The 18,219-nt window shown below is 43.7% G+C and overlaps 1 protein-coding gene across 1 annotated transcript; it reads right to left on the bottom strand.

Moving 5' to 3' along the window:
- Positions 1–406: 406 nt before the first annotated feature.
- On the bottom strand, positions 407–1,537 carry LOC137834620 (uncharacterized). The gene has a single exon (XM_068642701.1). The coding sequence runs from the start codon at positions 1,535–1,537 to the stop codon at positions 407–409; it is 1,131 nt and encodes a 376-aa protein (XP_068498802.1).
- Between the last annotated feature and the right edge of the window lie 16,682 nt (positions 1,538–18,219).

Genomic DNA, 18,219 nt, shown 5'->3' with positions numbered 1-18,219 from the left:
AAAAGAAAGACATCCAATGATCCTTAGTTTGCCCATATATTCTATTTGTTAGGCTTGAGTTGAAGCTTGAACTTGTATTTGGGCTTGGGCTTGGGCTTTTTCTATCATGGGCTTGGGCCTCTTCCATCAGTTACCGCTGAGATCACTACTGGGTCATTGTCATGGGGGACAACGTCTTCAAGGTCGGCCTTGGTAAAGACCAGGTCGACGTCCGTGCGTATCTCCTCCGCTGAGAAGCGGTACAGCTTCCTCCCGAGAACCCTCTTGCGATGGTGTGGACCTCACCGTGTACGGGGACTTCATGCCACGGGCCACCCCCTGTTGCCGTCGTGTCCTCGGTCCCCTGTTATTCTTGCAAATAATCCCTTAAGAGACCGTTCTTCACCAACTCGTCTAGCTGGTGTCCCTACACTAAGCAGTTGCGTATGGGATGGCTGAATGCTTGGTGGAACTCACACCAGGTGTTCTTGTTGGGCCCGAGCCTCTTGTCGGTCTTGGGAGGTACCTTCAGCCTCTCAGCTACATTTGGGATAACGATGAGGTCTTTTAATTCTACCACGAAGTCGTGCCTTGGCGGCACGTTCTCTCTCCCGCGTCCCCTAGCATTAGGCTTTCTCGGTTGATAGGGTTGCTGCTTCACGGGGGTCTTCATCTCTGTCATTGCCTCGTGCACCCTTAGGGTTTGAGGACGACCTGTCGCGCGCGGCCGCGTGGGAACCATGCATGTGCACTTTTCACTAACTTCTTCCTCCGCCGCAATATAGGCGACCGCGCGGTGCGTTTTCTCGGCGAAGGTCTTAGGATGGTTCCGGATGAGTGACTCGTTAAAGGGTCCTGGCACGATGCCCTTCCTGAATGTATGCACCATCATCTTTTCGTCTTTAAGGTTCAACCGTACCACTTGCGCTCCGAAGCGGTGGAGGAACTCCTTCAAAGACTCTCCTTGATACTGTCTTACATCAAAGAGATCATAAGAGACTGACGGTGGAGCTCGATTCGCGATGTATTGTGCTCTGAACAGCTTTGTGAGTTGCGGGAACAACGTTACATGGCCATCAGGGAGGCTAATGAACCAGTCTATCATTGTTTCTGCCAAAGTGCTCATGAACAACTTGCATCGCACCACATCGGAGCCCCCAACCAGCATCATCTGTGTATGGAAAGTCGTGAGGTGGGCCTCCGGGTCTTTTATCCCGGTGAAGATCACCTTGGGCCCCACAAGCGTGGCTGGTATTGCTGCATCCACGATCTCTTGTGAGAACGGTGTTAGGAACTCTCTAGGTGGTGTCACAGGCTTCTGATCTGCACCCTCACGCTCACCTGCGCGGGTTTGCAGATCTCTATGCAGTTCCTCGTTTGAACGGTGGAGTTCTTCGCTCGTAGCTTGCGACGCTACCAAGTCAGCTTGGATGCGTTCTTGGTTCGCTCTCGACGTGGCCATCTCTTCCTGAAGGGCTCGCATCGCCTCCATAACCTGTTGCAGGGTGAGGCCCTCACCACCGTTTGGTGCAACAGGTCCTTGCCTCGTACTTCTCATCTCCTGGATCTCCCTGGTTCTTGCTGGTGGGACAGTGTTTTGTTTCGTGCCCCACGGTGGGCACCAAATGTTCCTGCTAGTTGGGAGTGCCTTAGTTGTTCACGTGCCATGCATGCAGCTCACCCCTGGAATGTGACCCTCGCAGGTCATATCTTTCAAGTGGTTCTACACTTTTTGTTACGCTTGAACGCGTCATCCACTCTACACGCATGGGCCCTCGTGATCTAGGCTTCTCCCTTACTGATAACTGGCGTGTGATCTGGGATCCACCTCTCGTGGCCCAGCTCTACTGTTTGGGTTCCCAATGTCCGATCTCTCTACACTATCTAGTGGCACATCGGTACATCCTGATGACTGATGTCTGTCCACTCTTTGGCTCCTTGGCGCACGTGCTTTGCGAGATACTGGCTCACGCTGCTCGTGGGACCCACTTACGTGGCACCAACATTACCAGTGGTCAACAACGCCTAGTGATCGATTTTTTGTGACTAAAAATGTTGTCATTATTTTGGTCATTAAATAATAAAAATAAATTTTGGTCATTAATAGAAACCACATTTTTGGCTCACTGATTTGGTCACTAATAGTGACCACATTTTTCGGTCATTAATTTTGATCACTATTTAACATTTTCTAGTAGTGAAAGGGTTTCTTCAGAAGCAGAAAGTCCATTTTAATTGAGCTTGGCTTGGAGTCGATTTAGAGCCAAAAGATTTCTTCATGCTTTAGAAAAATAATTTCATTGAGTTAAGTTTGAAGCGAAGCCAAAAAGAATTCTTCACTTTTATGAAACCTATGATTTCGTTGAGCTCAGAATAAGCTTTAAGCTAAAAGGTTTCTTCAAGGTGAAGAAAGTCAATCCGTTGAGCGGATTGGTTAGGCACTAAGCTATGACAAATATGAGGGAACTCATCACTAAACTCTATAAATAGATAGCTCCTACTTCATAAATGGGAGGTTGAAACGCATGTGTATCTAAGATAGAGAAGAAAACCTCAACTAGTAAGCAACATTCAAGACTATATGTCATTTGTATCTAGTGTAAGCTTTATCACGAGCAACTAAATTTATCCTGTTGGAATTGGAGAACAATGTAATATTTCTTAGTTGTTATTATTTATAAATGCTTGTTTAAATTCAATTCATATGATTTGATTGAATGCGTAATGCTTGATATGTGAGGAATAACCATTCATGCCTTTAGAACTTGAATGATGTTGGGAAACACATTCATTTTATGAACTCCTTCAAATGAACCAAGTATGTCAATGTTTGGGAATGTAGTTTAGTATTTGTCTTGAACTGTTCCATATTATTGTAGAAGCAGACTGTTGTAAGTCAAGAAATTGATTATGCTAGTTTTTAAGACTGTTGTAAGTCAAGAAATTGATTATGCTAGTTTTTAGATGACCATGATGAAGAGATTAACTTGGTTTGACCAAAAGGAACAATGAACTTGAAGAACAAAACATTTGTAAGTAACAACAACAAAAGATATTTATAAATTGATTCAATCCCAATATTTGTTCTAAATATCTAAACTTATCTTTTTTTCATCTAGTTTCAATCAATCTATTCATATTACTTATAATATCTATCATATCTACTAAATATCATTTATGCACCACAAAATGATGATATCCATACTTCACTTTGAACAATATTACTATCTTCGTTATTTGTAGTCCTTGTGGATATGATAACCAGTCTTATCAACTATACTATAGTTGACTCAGTTTGCTTGTTGTGAATTAAAATAAATAACCCCCAATCAACTATAAAAACCACTATTAAATAATTCAAATTGCACAAAAATATTCAGTATGAATTATGTTTTGTTATGCAATTAATAAGTCTTATCAGACCGTCTATCATGAACACATGCTACAAACGCTTAGAGGATCTACTAAATATTACAGTCTTAAAAACATTGTTTAGAACATTCAAGATACAAGTAAACAATTCAATTGATTTTTTTATCATCAAAATATAAGAACATAAACTTCATATATGATTTTCTTGTCATTAGACCGTATAATGGTTCATAGATCATCTAGTGTCTCAACAGACTATATAGGGACTTAAAAAAATCCGTCTAGGCATATCGTCTAGATCATTCAGGGTCTCAACACATTTTACACAAGTTATTGTGTAGAATTGATGTAGAAAGTATCCACACTACATCTATTGTAGTCTTAATCAAGTAGTATGTGCACTTCTAAATTGTTTTTAGACAAAAAGTGATGTAAAAAGATATAAGAGTTATCACTTTTAGTGTAGATGAAAGAAGAAATCTCAATTGTGTTCTCTTTTTATTTTATTCCAATATAGTTTTATAAAGGAATAAAAAAGATATCTCAATCCTTGTTTGGTCAACATAAAATGAAACAAAATAATAAAATAAAAAAACATAAAATATAAGAAATCTACCTAACTAATCTGGAAGTGACAAAAGAACTAGAGGTGACAGGAGGAGAGATGCTTTAGTGATGGGTATATTACGTAGAAAATGGAATGGTGTGAAATGGATCGAGAGGTTTGATGGTGTGAGGGAAGAAGAGAGGATGACTGATAACTCATATTTTGTACTTTACAACTTTATAGAACTTTCAAGCAACTTTTGATATTATTATTTTTTGTAATTTGGTCACTTCCTATCCATTCAAATAAATTGGGTTTGTTTAACATAAATTTCTTAATTTTGTACTTTTAGCAATTTGGAAATGTAAATATGATTCACTGGATTTAGGATTTTTACTTTTTCTTTTTAAAAATTTTCAAAGTTAAGGCAAACTTGCTAAACACTTATATGAGATTTAATTAGAAAACTTTTGTAATTAGACTAACAACTAAAATTAAGGCCCGTGTTATGAGCATATAAATACAATAATCAATCTCTGATTAGAGATTTGTAATGTACTTTCGTATTTGAGAGTTGTCTCTTTTTCTCTTATCTCTCTTTTTGCTTTTTCATATTATGTTTCTTCTCTCGCTCGTGCATTACTCTTCTTCATCATCGTTCTTATGTTATGCTAAGTTTGAACTCCTAAGATCAATTTTTCATTATATTAAGAAATTGTTGATTTATCTACCAATTATTACATATGGATGCAGATTCGTACGAACAAATTATTCGTATTTAAATATATAATCAAATGTTAATTATTGCGTTTTCTCCTAAACTTCCTTCCTTCTATATTGTTCGTTCCCAACTAGTTTTCTTTTTCACATTAACTTTGTTCATCTTTCTCCCAAAACTTCTGCCTTAGTCTTCCTGCTTCTTCCTTTCTCCCCAACATTGTGCCTTAATCTTCATTCATTCTTCATGCCACTTCTTTTTGTCTTTTTTTACTTATTCTCATAGAAGATTTCAAATTCCTCTCATTATCCTCAAATCCTTTGCCTTTATTGTAATCATGGTTCATAAATTTCATACTCACTAAATTTGATCCTAGGTTTGGAAACTCCCAAATTTTAAAACCCTAGGTTCGTATCCAATGCCATTGCCACAACTATGTTGAGTTCCCATTATGCTAATAAACTCCTTGTCGGCACCTCCGTTACATAGTTAACAATTCCAACAATGAGTGTTTTCTTATCTCTAACATTAATGAAGCCATATCCATTGGATTGCTCTACTTTTGCCAAAAGGATGTTGAATCCCTCCCCCATCAAGTTTTTTTCTTTTAATTTCCCTAGTGTTCTCATCTTAATTGCATTTTTTGCTCATTGTTTTAGGTTTGATTGTGAAGTAGAGAACTTCAAAGCAAGGTTATGGCTACTCTTAACTAGGTGCATATAAATTTTCAAGGTTATGGCTACTCTTAACTAGGTGCATCTAAATTTTCTCATCATAATGTTGCTTTTCTAAAATGAAAAATGAATGTTAATGCACATTTACTAATTATACTTTGACCTTTAGTTAATATTGTTTGTATTGTGTTGTCAAAATTTATTAATTATGCACTGATCTAAAATCTAAATTAGTCGGCTTAGCTATAAAACACCAAAAAAATTAAATAAGACATTTACTAACAAAAACAAAATAAATAAAAGTTTAATTAAGTTTTAAGTAATTAATAAATTTGGGTATTTTCAATTGAATCCTGATATGACCCAACTTTACAAGAAGCTGACCATGAGCCCAAAGGATTATTCAAAGCTAGGTCAATCATCTTAAGCGGCCAACCATCCATCAGAAGATCCTCAGGAGAAGAATAACCGGGCATGAGCCAGAGTATCAATTGTTTTTCCTTCTAGCATTTTTAAGACAAGTTTAATTTGTAATCAATTGGACTCACATTGGCCCAATTACAAGAAGAATAAGCTAACTTAGGCTTCTAGAAACCCTAGTTTCGAGAAGATAGCTCATGTGCTCACCTTTGACCTAGATTCTATAAGACTCCCCCATGTGCTCACATTTGAGCTAGTTTCTATAAGCTTGTAGTCATTTACACCTCTACCCTTCCTCTCTTCCTCTCCTAGGCACTCATATATACAAATAGAGTGCCTCCTCTTTTGTAAATCACATTGAATTTTTAGTAAAGAAACTTTGTCAAAGTGATTTCCTAAGTGTTTTCCAATTCTCTCTTAGTCTTATCTTGAGCATATAGATTGTTTTAAGTGGAAACTCCTTCCTCGCTCATCTTGGAGCTCTCTCCCCCAAGTGGTGTGACTCACTACTATTTTCTTCACCTTCATAAGCTTCCTTTCCTCTTACTTTTTTCCTTTATCTTCTCTTCCATTATGTCATTATTCTTCATTGCTTTGGCTATTTCTCTTATTTGGGTTCCACCATTTATCTTTTCCTTACCTTGTTATTATTTTCGTGTTCATCATTATCACCATAGTAATTGTGTTTTTCTTTTGCTCTTTTGAAGAGAACCTTCGCACTTACTTAACCACTTGGTTAAGTTCGTGTGTAGTGACAATCTTCACTGAGCCTCACAATATTTATTGTTAATTATAAATCATAATATAAGTAAAAACCTCTAAAAATGTGCAATCCTCAAATCAACTCACATCAAATCCTTAATAAAAAAATTGTTTATTGAGTATTTAAAATTTGTTATATTTTCAATTGAGTCCTTACCGTTAATATTAAATGTCGCATAATGTAACATGTGCGACTTTTATTGTTGGGTAAGGGTAAACAAAAATGAAAACGTAAATATGGTGTTGAGAAACTATAGAAGAAACATGTGGTAGAAAAATATAACAAACATGGAGTTGGAGTTGCACATGAAGGTAGTTAACTCCATTCTTGCAGTTGGAGTCCTTCACTACCTTCTCACGCAACTTCAACTCTATGTTTGTGTTCTTGCCGGTTGACCTAGCGCAAAAGTGTTGCCTCGTCATGATCTCCCTCACCAGCTTGACACCACGTGCCCTTCAAGTCCACACCACAGATAGCCTATCTGAGAACCTGAAAAACACAAGGTGGCGCCTCTGCGGCCGGTGGCGCTCCGACACTCAAGTCAGTGACAAGAACACCCAAAAACTGAGAGAAAAATATACTTTGTAGAACCGTACTAAAGTGCACTCAACCCAAAGCCATGAGCCGTAATGAAAACGTACGTCTGCAAATTCTGTTAAGTTTACCTTTATAGCTAGGTTTTTTCTCTCTCCAGGTAGTTAAGCTTTGGACGCGTGGCTCGCATCCAACCCTGCACGTGTCACCATCTAGGCTGGGGTAGCAGGTAGCACCCAGCCCTACACGTGTCATCATCTGAGCTAGGATAACTCGAGCGTCATTTCCATATTGCATCCAACCCTACACGTGTCGTCATCTGGGTTGGGGTAACTTGAGCGTTATTTCTGTGTAATAACCAGTCGCGCGGCTAAGTCTCCTACTCAAGGAGTAATCTAGCACGTAATATGCTCTGGAACACCACCTGACAAGGCGAGTATCGGGTGCAGCAAAGTGCACCATCTCTGTGATATCGCTTGTCGCAAGTGGCACCTTCCTTATTGTACGCCATGCATGTTCTAGCTGAGGAAACCTTGCCACCAACGAATGTCCACTCTGGGAATCCTGTCGCTGATGGGCAAGCTGTGATGTTCCCTTCAACCCACACGACCTTCACGCCCTATGCTGGCGCAACAATCATCTTACCTAACTTATACGCTTGAACTTACTCTTCCGAGCCTCTAACAGCTTCAACTAAGCTTACCGGGAAATTCGACGATGTGCTCCTTGTGGCGATGTCAGACCACCTGATCTTCCATTACATATCACGTTGATCACACACAAATTCGGCGACAACCGACCATGTTCACTATAGAACGCCAGTTCCACGAATCAACGACTATGCTCGCTTCCGAACTATTCATTTTCCTCTTGTCCACGTGTTCTGCTGAGCACGCCCCACATAGTCACGTGCTAGACACGTCATCATACCCGATGACCTGGTCGGTACCCAAGCCCCCCAGTCTTGAGTTGCGACTTGTTCAGCGAAAAGACTAAAGGGTTGAATTTTCGGCGACCTACGTGGCCGTGCGCGTTGGCGCTCATACTGTTCACTGATTTGACACTTCACCAACCCCTTCGATCGCTCGAAACGTGGACTTATCAATGACCATTATTCATTGCCGTTTGCGCTTCTCGTAACGTTTGAAACTCTTCGCAACTCTTAAACACTTCGTGCCACTTCACTGTTTCATTATCTTCTTCCTCACTCCAAGCTTTCGAAACGCTCCAGCGAACGCTTCGACTCCTTCAAACATCCTTCACTGAACGTTCTTCTGATCTTCAAAAGGTAAGCTTTTTCTCACCCCCACAGATATTCGCTGCATTCTAATCGGTTTGCATCATCCATTAACTGTCTGGAGCATACGTTGTGGGATGTTTTTCTTTGCTTCGCTTTTTTCTGCGCTTAGGGTTTCTAACCCTCTCTCTGCGAGCCCCCCTTGTTCTTCTGTCTCCTTCTTTTCTGTTGAGTCGCTCTATTTACAAACTCTCATCTCTTCCCCTTTTCGTCTTCTTGCAGCTTTTCTGATGGCTCGCTCCAAAGTTACACCAAACCCTCCTTCATCTCCCCGCAACCCTCCGACGAAAACTCGTAGGGCCAACCCTTCCTCCTCCCGCGACCCCCCAAGGGATCCTAACGTCCCTTCGAGCCAGGTCGTGAGACCTGCGTCTTCTCGACCCAGCCAATCTCAACCAAACCCACCTCACACCAGCACAGTTGTGAGGTCCCTCCCGGACTACAAGCAACTATACCCTTGGGCCTCTTCAGCTTTGCTGGGTGAGACTTCCTCCATCAACACCGACCGCGACATCCTCCGCCTCCAGAAAGGTGACCAGGATCACCTCTCTTTCAGCAAAGAACACGATGACAAGGTATCTGTGCGTCCTTGTCCTCCCGGAGAGCCTATTTGCAATGATAATCAAGGGAGCGATGGCACCCCCTTTTGCTTCGTTTACGCCATGGCGTTTAAGAAGGTCAAGCTCCGATTTCCTTTCACCCGCTTTGAGAGGGAGCTCCTGACCGAGCTTGACATAGCCCCCGCCCAGCTTCATCCCAACGGCTGGGCGTTCGTCCGGGCTTACCAGATCATCTGTGCGCACTTGGGACATCCAGCTTCGGTGGACGTGTTCCTCTACCTGTTCGAGGCCAAGAACCCGGGCGATCGTCTATGGGTTAGCCTCAATGGGGTCGCAGGGAGGTCCATACTCTCCATCTTCCAGCAATCCTATAAGGACTGGAAAGGGAAGTTCGTGCGCATCTGCTGCAACGACCGAGACCCTACCCTCCTCGACGGATTTCCCTTGTATTGGGTGAACAAGGGAAAGAAAGAGTTTAGCTTTAGGAGGGCTAGGGGGACAGAAAAGATGGGGGAGCTCGACAGGGACTTATGTAACTTCTGGAAAGGAGTTGCCTCCTCCAACGTGACCTTGCCCACCTCCTCCATCATCACCTATGAGTTCTTCGAAGGCCAACTGGATGTCCACATAGGTTTGTCTTTAAGTTCTATCCCAGGCTCGAATTCGCCTAACCTTGTTTTTACTTTGGTGTCGCTGTTCTGGTTAGCGCATAGTTTTAACTTATTCCATGCATTGACTTACACTGCTTATTTTCCTATGCCTCATCGACTGTTGAATCTCTGTACTGGTTTGTACTTATTGGTCTCTTTATGCAGATATGATGCTGGGGAAAGATAGGATGGTTGAGCTGCGCTCCATAGCCAAACTCCACAATCTTGCGGCGGGCTCTCAAACCATCTCTAACTCCATCGCAGAGATCGCCGCTGCTCAAGGCCAGTCCTCACCAGTTGGTCCGTCCAACGCTGCTGCTCTTCCTGCCCCTGAACGGAAGAAGATACCACCCCAAAAGGCTAAGAGGAAAGCCCCTAGGGTTGTGTCGGACGATGAGGCGGATGAGAGCACCGAGGACGGGCTGATCTGCAAACGGAAAATGGGAGTTACAACAGAACCACCAGCAGCCGAGGCCGCCCTTCCTGACTTCGTCGAGAATCCCCCTAGCGCCTCCACGCCCTTTGAGTCCGCTGGGGACGTTCTCGCCTCAAACGCCTCGGCCGCTGAAGCTGCGCCTGAGCAGCTTGCTGATACGCAAGCTTCCTCCCAAGCTGCCACAGAACACCCCGCCTCACTGCCACGCCTCGAGGCTCCCCTCGCCATCCAACCTTGCGAGGGTGGTGGTGAGCACCAACCCTCAGCTCCTCCCCCGGCCCCAAGCCTTCCAGCTCCTCTCCGAGAGGCCTTGAAGTCTTTCACCGTGCGTTTAAACGCCATGGTCGACGGGTGTCTTCCCCAAATCGTCGGTGAAGGGATAAAAGACTCTTTGGACAAATTCGAGCTTAACAACCGCGTCCATCAGGAGGTGGCGAGCACCGCGAGAGCCGAAAGCCAAGTGCGACATGATGATGCAAGGCTTAGAGTTCTCGCGGGTCGAAAACGCTCTCAACGAAGAGCTCCGAAGCTTGCGTAAGGACAAAAAGGAACTGTGTCGGAAACTGCACGACAAGCTTCAAGATGCCGTCGAGTTGGAGAGCAAGCTCGTTCCTCTGAGGGAGAAAATTGCAACGCTAGAGGAGGCCCAAAAAGCCGACGCCAAAAAGATGGCCAATCTGGAGAAAAGGTCGACTGAGAGGGAGACCCTTCTGGGGAAGGTTGAACAAGATCGGGACAAGGTCACCAAAGAACTGAGTGAAACTACTGCCGAGCTCGCCCAAGTTCGCGAGGAGAACAGTGGGTTCAAGACGAAAATCGACGAACTCCAGCTTGAAGCTGCCCAAGTTCTTACCTCCGGCTTTGGAGCGTCTTTGGAGCAGTTCGCTTGCAAATATCCCGACCTTGACCTCTCCGAGTTCTCGGTGTACAACGAAGTGGTGGATGGCAAGATCATGCCTCCGACTTAACTGCTGCTCCCACCTGCCACTTCAACTTTACCAATGCACTTCGCACAAATTCGTACTTAATTCTCTGGAAATCACTTTAACTTAAACGAGCGGTTAGTCTGTAACAATAACGTTTAACGTGAAATCACTTACTTGGCAGTAAGGGCGTAAGTCGATCTTAGCATCTGAAATCTCGCCCGTCCGATCTGCCAAAGGACAAGCGTACTTCTACGTTATCGTCCAAAACTTCGCTGATCTGGCTCTCGCCGTGTGATCCCTTTTCTATTTCGATCTCGAAGTCGTGGGCCTTTGGCGACGCCGTTTTCCTTTAACTGAAAACATCCCCTGCGGGGCCACCCAGTGACCTCATCTTTGCTCATCTGGAAGGAGAGTTGCCTTTCGGATCTCCCTCTACCTTCCCCGAGTCTTTAACCTGAGATAGCTTAAATCGTTGTCCCCTCATCTGGAGGTAGAGCCGCCTTTCGGATCCTTCTCTACCTCGCTGAGTTTTAGAACAATGATTTAGGTGGTGAGTTGTCCTCTGCGAACCTCCCCCAACCACCTTTAACCTCTCTTTTTTTTTACTGGTCTTACTAGGTCGATATTGATGTTTCACTCAAGGGGAAAGGCGTCTTCTATCGACCCTCCTTTCCTATTCTTAAGATCATTAACACCCCTGACTTTTCAGTTTGCTCTTGCCTGAACTCACTCGAGGGTGAGAAGGACTTTCTCTGGTGCCTCAACTTGCCCAGGGGTTACATCTCCTCCCTCCCCGGATGCACTGAGGGCTTTCAACTTGCCTCAATTTGCTTATGCAAAGAGGTCTTGTAATCTGCTCTTGCCTGTGCTCGCTCAGGGCGAGGAGGACTTTAAATCTCTTCTCGCCTACACCCGCTCGAGGCGAGGAGGTCTTAAAAAACTTTATCTTATACCTCTGATCGCCGGCTAGCGATGAGGGTTTTAGAACTATGTGCTTTAAAACTTTGCGCTGAATGCATGGGATCTGAATTCGCCGTTGCTTTAAATTACGCAAGGGCATAAAAGTTTCTTTCCGAAAACTTAAAAAACGATAAGCATGCAAACTTAATAACTTGGAAACTTTGATAAACTTCGAAACCTTTTTTATTGGGTGGCCTCGTTAAAAACCCTCCTTAGGGAAAAAAGAGTGTCCCCTTGAAAAACTGTTCAAACTGAAACATCCTTAACTGTTCAAGATAATTGCTACTTACAATGCTTTAACTGTAATAAAACTTGAGATGGGTGGCGTTCCAAGTGCAAGGAATCGCCCCTCCTTCCAGCGTCTCCAAGCGGTAGGCGCCGTTCCCGAGTGCTTTGGTTATTCTAAACGGTCATGTCCACTTGGGCGACAATTTGTTCTCCATCTCATACTGGTGGGCCTTCCTCATCACCAGGTCGCGATCTCTGAACTGCCTTGGTCTTATTCTAGAGTTGTACTTGCGTTCAACTCTTCTCTTTACTGCTTCAGCCTTCACCCGTGCTTCCTCTCTGACCTCATCCAACAAATCCAAGTTCATTCTCCTTTCTTCGTTCGAGTCTTCCGCCACGAAGTTCTGGAATCTCAGCGAGCTTTCCTGGATTTCGACTGGGATCATTACATCGCATCCATACACTAAGCTAAACGGGATTTCATAGGTTCCCGATTGCTCAGTGGTGTGATATGCCCACACTATGCGGGGAACTTCTTCAGCCCAAGACCCCTTGGGCTTTTCCAACCTCCTCTTCAAGCCTCTCAGCAGAACCCGATTAGCTGACTCCACTTGCCCATTCGTTTGCGGGTGCTCCACAGAAGCAAACACCTGTTGCGTTCCGATGTCCTTGCACAGCTTCTTCAACAGGTGACTTGCGAACTGAGTCCCATTATCTGATACCAAACGCTTGGGCACACCAAAACGACACACAATATTCTTCCACACGAAACTCTGGATTTTGTGCGCGGTGATCAGGGCTATTGGTTCTGCTTCAATCCACTTCGTGAAGTACTCGATCGCCACAACCAAATACTTCATTTTCCTGATCGCCAACAGGAAGGGTCCTAGAATATCGATTCCCCACGTGTGGAACGGCCAGGGGCTGTAGATTGACTTTAACTCTTCTGGGGGCGCCTTGTGCCAATCGGCGTGCTGCTGGCATTGCTTGCAACGCTGGGCATATCTCTTGCAATCTTCCCTCATTGTGGGCCAGTAATAACCTGCACGGACAGTCCTTGTTGCCAAATCTCGACCCCCGATGTGGCTCCCACAAATCCCTTCATGGAGCTTGGCCATAATTCTCGTGCACTTCTCTCCGTGTACGCATACAAGAAGAGGGTGTGTAAACCAGAACCTGTACAACTCGCCATCGATGAGGGTAAACTTGCTGGAGTTCTTCTTTATCTTTCTGGCCTCCGTCGAGTCCATTGGGAGCACGCCATCCGCCATGTAGCGCTGGTATGGCGTTATCCATGTATCTGGCTCGTGGATAGCGCAAACTTGCATCGTTTTTACCTCTTCCGCTGGGTACGCTCTGACCCTCGGCGTCCTCAAAGTTTCCTGCGTTAGAGATTTATGGCTCCTCGTCGTCCTTTCTATCGACCTGCAAATGTGAAGGACCTGGTGATCTGCGACAAAAGCCCGAGGTGTCTTCAAAGTTTCTTGTATGACGGTCCTCTGCCTGCCCCCCTTGCCCGAACTGGCGAGCTTGGCCAGCAAGTCAGCTCGGGCATTCTGCTCTCTTGGAACGTGTATCACTTCAAACAGAACAAAGGACCTCCTTAACTCTTGCACGTACTCCAAGTAGGCTGCCATCTGCGGATCCTTGGCTTGAAACTCGCCGGTTACCTGCCGAGTGACCAACAACGAGTCACTCTTGGCCATCAGTACCTTTTCTCCCATCTCCTTTGCTAAAAGAATTCCGGCGATCAGGGCCTCATACTCCGCTTGATTGTTGCTTGCTTTAAAGGCGAACCTCAAAGATTGCTCTATCAACACACCGTTGGGTCCCTCCAAAATAACTCCAGCCCCGCTACCCAGCTGGTTAGACGACCCATCCACCGAGAGTACCCAACGAAAATCATCCCCAGCATTCTGTACTGTTTCGGAGGATAGCTCGACCACAAAGTCAGCGAAGACTTGGCCCTTGATCGGTCCCCGAGGCTCATACTTGATATCGAATTCCGGCAACTCCACCGCCCATTTCACCATCCTCCCAGCTACATCCGGTTTCTTCAAAACCTTCTGGATGGGTAAGTCAGTCATCACCAACACTGTAAAGCTCTGGAAGTAATGGCGCAGCCTCCTCGCTGAGAACACAACCGCCAGCACTGCTTTCTCTAAAGCCTGGTATCTCACTTCTGGGCCCTACAACACCTTGCTAACAAAATAGATGGGTCTCTGGACTTGATCTTGATCCTGGACAAGCACCGCACTTATCGCCTTCTCAGTTATGGCAAAATATAACCTGAAGGGCGTTGCCACTTGAGGTTTACACAGAACCGGCGGGCTCGCCAAGTACTCTTTAAGCTTGACAAAAGCTTCTTCGCACTCCTTCGTCCAGACGAACCTGTTATTCCGCTTCAAGCATTGGAAGTACGGGTGGCCCTTCTCTCCACTGGCGGACACGAATCGAGACAGGGCGGCCATCCGACCCGTGAGCTGCTGCACCTCCTTTACAGTTGCAGGACTCTTCATCGCCAGAATGGCGGCACATTTGTCAGGGTTTGCCTCGATTCCCCTCTCCGACAAGAGGAAACCCATAAATTTTCCTGCCTCCACGCCGAAAATACACTTCTCAGGATTTAGTTTCAGCTTGTACCTGGCTATTGTGGTGAACAACTCTTCTAGGTCAGTGACGTGCCTGCTCTTTTCCAAGGATGTTACGACCATGTCGTCAACGTACGCTTGCACATTCCTTCCGAGCATAGGGGCGAGTACCTTGTCCATTAGCCTCTGGTACGTGGCCCCTGCATTCTTCAGCCCGAAGGGCATCACTTTGTAGCAGTAGCACGACCTTTCTGTCATGAAAGCGGTATTTTCCTCATCCATGGGATGCATCTTAATCTGGTTGTATCATGAGAAGACATCCAAGAAGCTGAGCAACTTACACCCTGACACACTGTCTACCAGGGCATCTATACTTGGCAAAGGATAAGACTCCTTTGGGAAGGCTTTATTCAGATCCGTGAAGTCAACACACATCCGCCATTTCCCGCTGCTCTTCTTGACCAGAACGACGTTAGCGAGCCATTCTGGATATTGGATCTCCCTGATATGGCCTGCTGCCAGGAGTTTCTGCGTCTCGTCCTTGATCGCCTGCCTCTTCTCTTCATTGAACTTTCTCCTTCTCTGGCAGATTGGCCTGACTTGGGGATCCATAGCTAACTGATGGCACAAGAAATCGGGGTCAATTCCCGGCATGTCAGAAGCAGACCATGCAAATGCATCCAGATGTCTACTTATAACCCAGACGATTTGGTCTTGTGTCTACCGGCTGAGGCCTCTTCTCGTTGGCGATCAGCGCCCTCGCGATACCTGACTCCCTAGCGGTCTCCGGGCAGCTTCTCTCTTCCTCCACCCGAGCAGCGCTCTCGGACCTCGCCTCAATATCCTCCATTGGCACATCGGGCACATCGCCCTCGACGGCCACCTCCAACGCCATATCCATATCTCGCCGGCTTTCTCGCTCAGGTTCCACGCCAGGGGGTGGCGTTGTGGATACGTGGCATACAGATCTCTTGTTCTTGAGGCTATTTTCATAGCACTTCTTCGCCTCCTTTTGGTCATAACGGATGGTGATGATCATCCCTTCCATTGATGGTAGCTTGACCTTCATGTGCCTTGTTGAAGGCACAGCTCCTGTCCTGTTGAGTGCTGGCCTACCCAACAGGATGTTGTATGCCGACGGAGCGTTTACGACGAGATACCTTATCCTCTCTGTGCGCGAGACCAGACCGTCTGTGAACGTCGTCCTTAACTCAATATACCCCCTAATGATGAGAATCAAATAAAGGAGGCTTTTATTAATGAAGGAAGAGGACATTCCTTCACATTTGAAGTTCTTCCTTCTAGTCTTCTCAAAATTAAAAGAAGACATAAAATAAAGCTGAGGCCCAAGCCCAAAGCCCAAGCCCAAGAAGGCCAAAGCCCAACAAGCCCAAGTCCATCCCATGAGGGGCAAGGCCAAGCATTAAATAAAAGAGCATCATTTGATTTACTCTTGTAGGAGGTGTGGATATTAAATAAAGGAGTATGAATATGTAAAATAAAGTCACATTGTCCATGTGACTTAGGAGAGTAGGTGTAGGTGTAGTTTTTAGGAGGTGTCATAGTAGAAAAAGGTCACACCTCCCATGTGACTTGTTTTTGGTGGGAATTTCAAATGAGTTTTATTTGAATTTTCCCACCTATTTTCCAGCCCTCTCACACTATAAATAGAGGTGTGGGTTCTTGTAAAATTGAGATTGGAAATTAGTATTAGAGAAACTCTACTCAATTTGAGAGAGAATTTGTGAAAGCTTGCTTCTCCTTCACCTTGTTTTATCTTGAGTGCATTTGGTTCTCTCAAGTGGCGGCACTAGCTCACTCATCTTGGAGTCTTCATCCTCTAAGTGGCGTGATCATCAAACCAAAGCATCCATCTCCATAAGTTCTTCTTTCTTTCATCTCCATATTCATATGCAATTCCTAAAACATGTTTAGCTTCTTTTTTGGTTCGGCCTTTCAGCCTATTTTCCAGTTTTGTTTCGGTTCTTAGTTCATTGGATGTTCTTAGTTGTTTCTTCTTCAATTCTAGCTTAATTGTTCGGTGCATTTCTGTTCTTGAGCATTTTAATCGGTGCAATTGCATTTTTACACATTTTGTTCGGTTCAATTGACAATAGATGGCTCCTCCATATGGGTTTGGTGTGAGGTGCAATTCTTGGTGAGTTCTTGAAACATAGAACCTTGATCCAATTCTATTATAAGTGCCTAAGCTATCTCCAACTCAAGTTGAGTCCATAGAATGTCAAAGAATCATCTCTTATTTGCTAGTGGATTCATATCATGTGGTATCTAGAGTTTAGGTTTGTTCTTGTTTAATTTTGAGTTGTGTTGCACTTTAATTCAAGAGCTCTATAATTCTTGCTGTTTACCTTTCTGTTTTTAGGCTTATTTTGAGTTTTATTGCTGTTTTCTTAATTGTGCCTATCATGTGTTTGTGTCTTTTCCTTTTTGAATCCATACAAGTTTTGTCATAGTCAAGTTTTTCCAAGATTGTCATCACTTCTTGTAGTACTTTTATTGAACTTTTTTGTTTCTTGCTTTGGTGTAATACAGTTTCTAAGTTTAATACTTGATCCTTTGTGCATTTTCTGTTTTAGTATTGAGTTCATACTTGTATTTTAGATCTATACAAGTTCCTATACATCATTTCCATTATGTCTTTGCTAGTTCTTAATTCTGTTTTTCATTCCTGTTAGGATTCCTCTGTTTTTCTGAAAACGTGCTTACTGTTTCGATTTATTGCAATTGATTTACTCACTGGAAATTTCTGAAATTCTGGATTTGTGTTCTTTAAAGTGTTATAAAAAAGTAGCAAAAAAAAGTACTTCAAAATTCCAAGTACAAAAAAAATGATAAATCAAAAACAAAAAGTGTACAATTCTGCCGAAAAAAATACGGTAATCTGGCAGCGATTTTGAAAAATTTATCTCAATTAATTGGCTTACTGTTTTTGCGTGATTCCAGTGCCATTGTTGAGCTAAGATCTTGAACTTTATGTGGTTAAAATTTCATAATCCATTTTGTTTTATATTGTTCCAGTTAAATCAGTGAACATCAAGCACAGTTTGCATAAAAATATTTTCCAGTATCTCTGTTTTTGTTTTCTTCATCTACTCTAGTACTTTTCCTTAGGTATCTTTTGTGTGCCTTCTTTTTTCATTGAGTTCCTTATTTTCTTGCTTGTCTTTTATTCATTAATCTTTGAGTTTGTCATACATCTAGTATTCCTTTTGTTATGGCCTTTTATTGCTTATACCTTTTCTTGCTTGTCTTTCTTTATTCCTTGGTTTTGTGGTGAAGTGCTTTGAAGATTGTGTGCTCTTGTTTTGGCATCTTTCATTTGAGGATTACTAAGGCCTCAAGATAAGCTTAATGCAAAGAGTATTCTTTCTTTGAGAGTGATTTTTCAGTGCCACTTCACTTCGGCAATTGGTTCCAAATTATTTTAGCTAACTTTGTTTTCTTAACTTTGTTTGTTGTTTTGTTGTTTGCTGTTTTCTTTTCAAAATGGCTGCTTATTCCAGCGATGAGTATTACAACAAGCATTCTCCTAGCAAAGCTTCT

This window comes from Phaseolus vulgaris, chromosome 11, assembly GCF_051622355.1.
Source record: "Phaseolus vulgaris cultivar YP4 chromosome 11, ASM5162235v1, whole genome shotgun sequence".
NCBI lineage: Eukaryota > Viridiplantae > Streptophyta > Magnoliopsida > Fabales > Fabaceae > Phaseolus > Phaseolus vulgaris.
The sequence above is the reverse complement of the archived record's forward strand: the minus strand, read 5'-3'. Positions and strand labels throughout refer to the sequence as shown.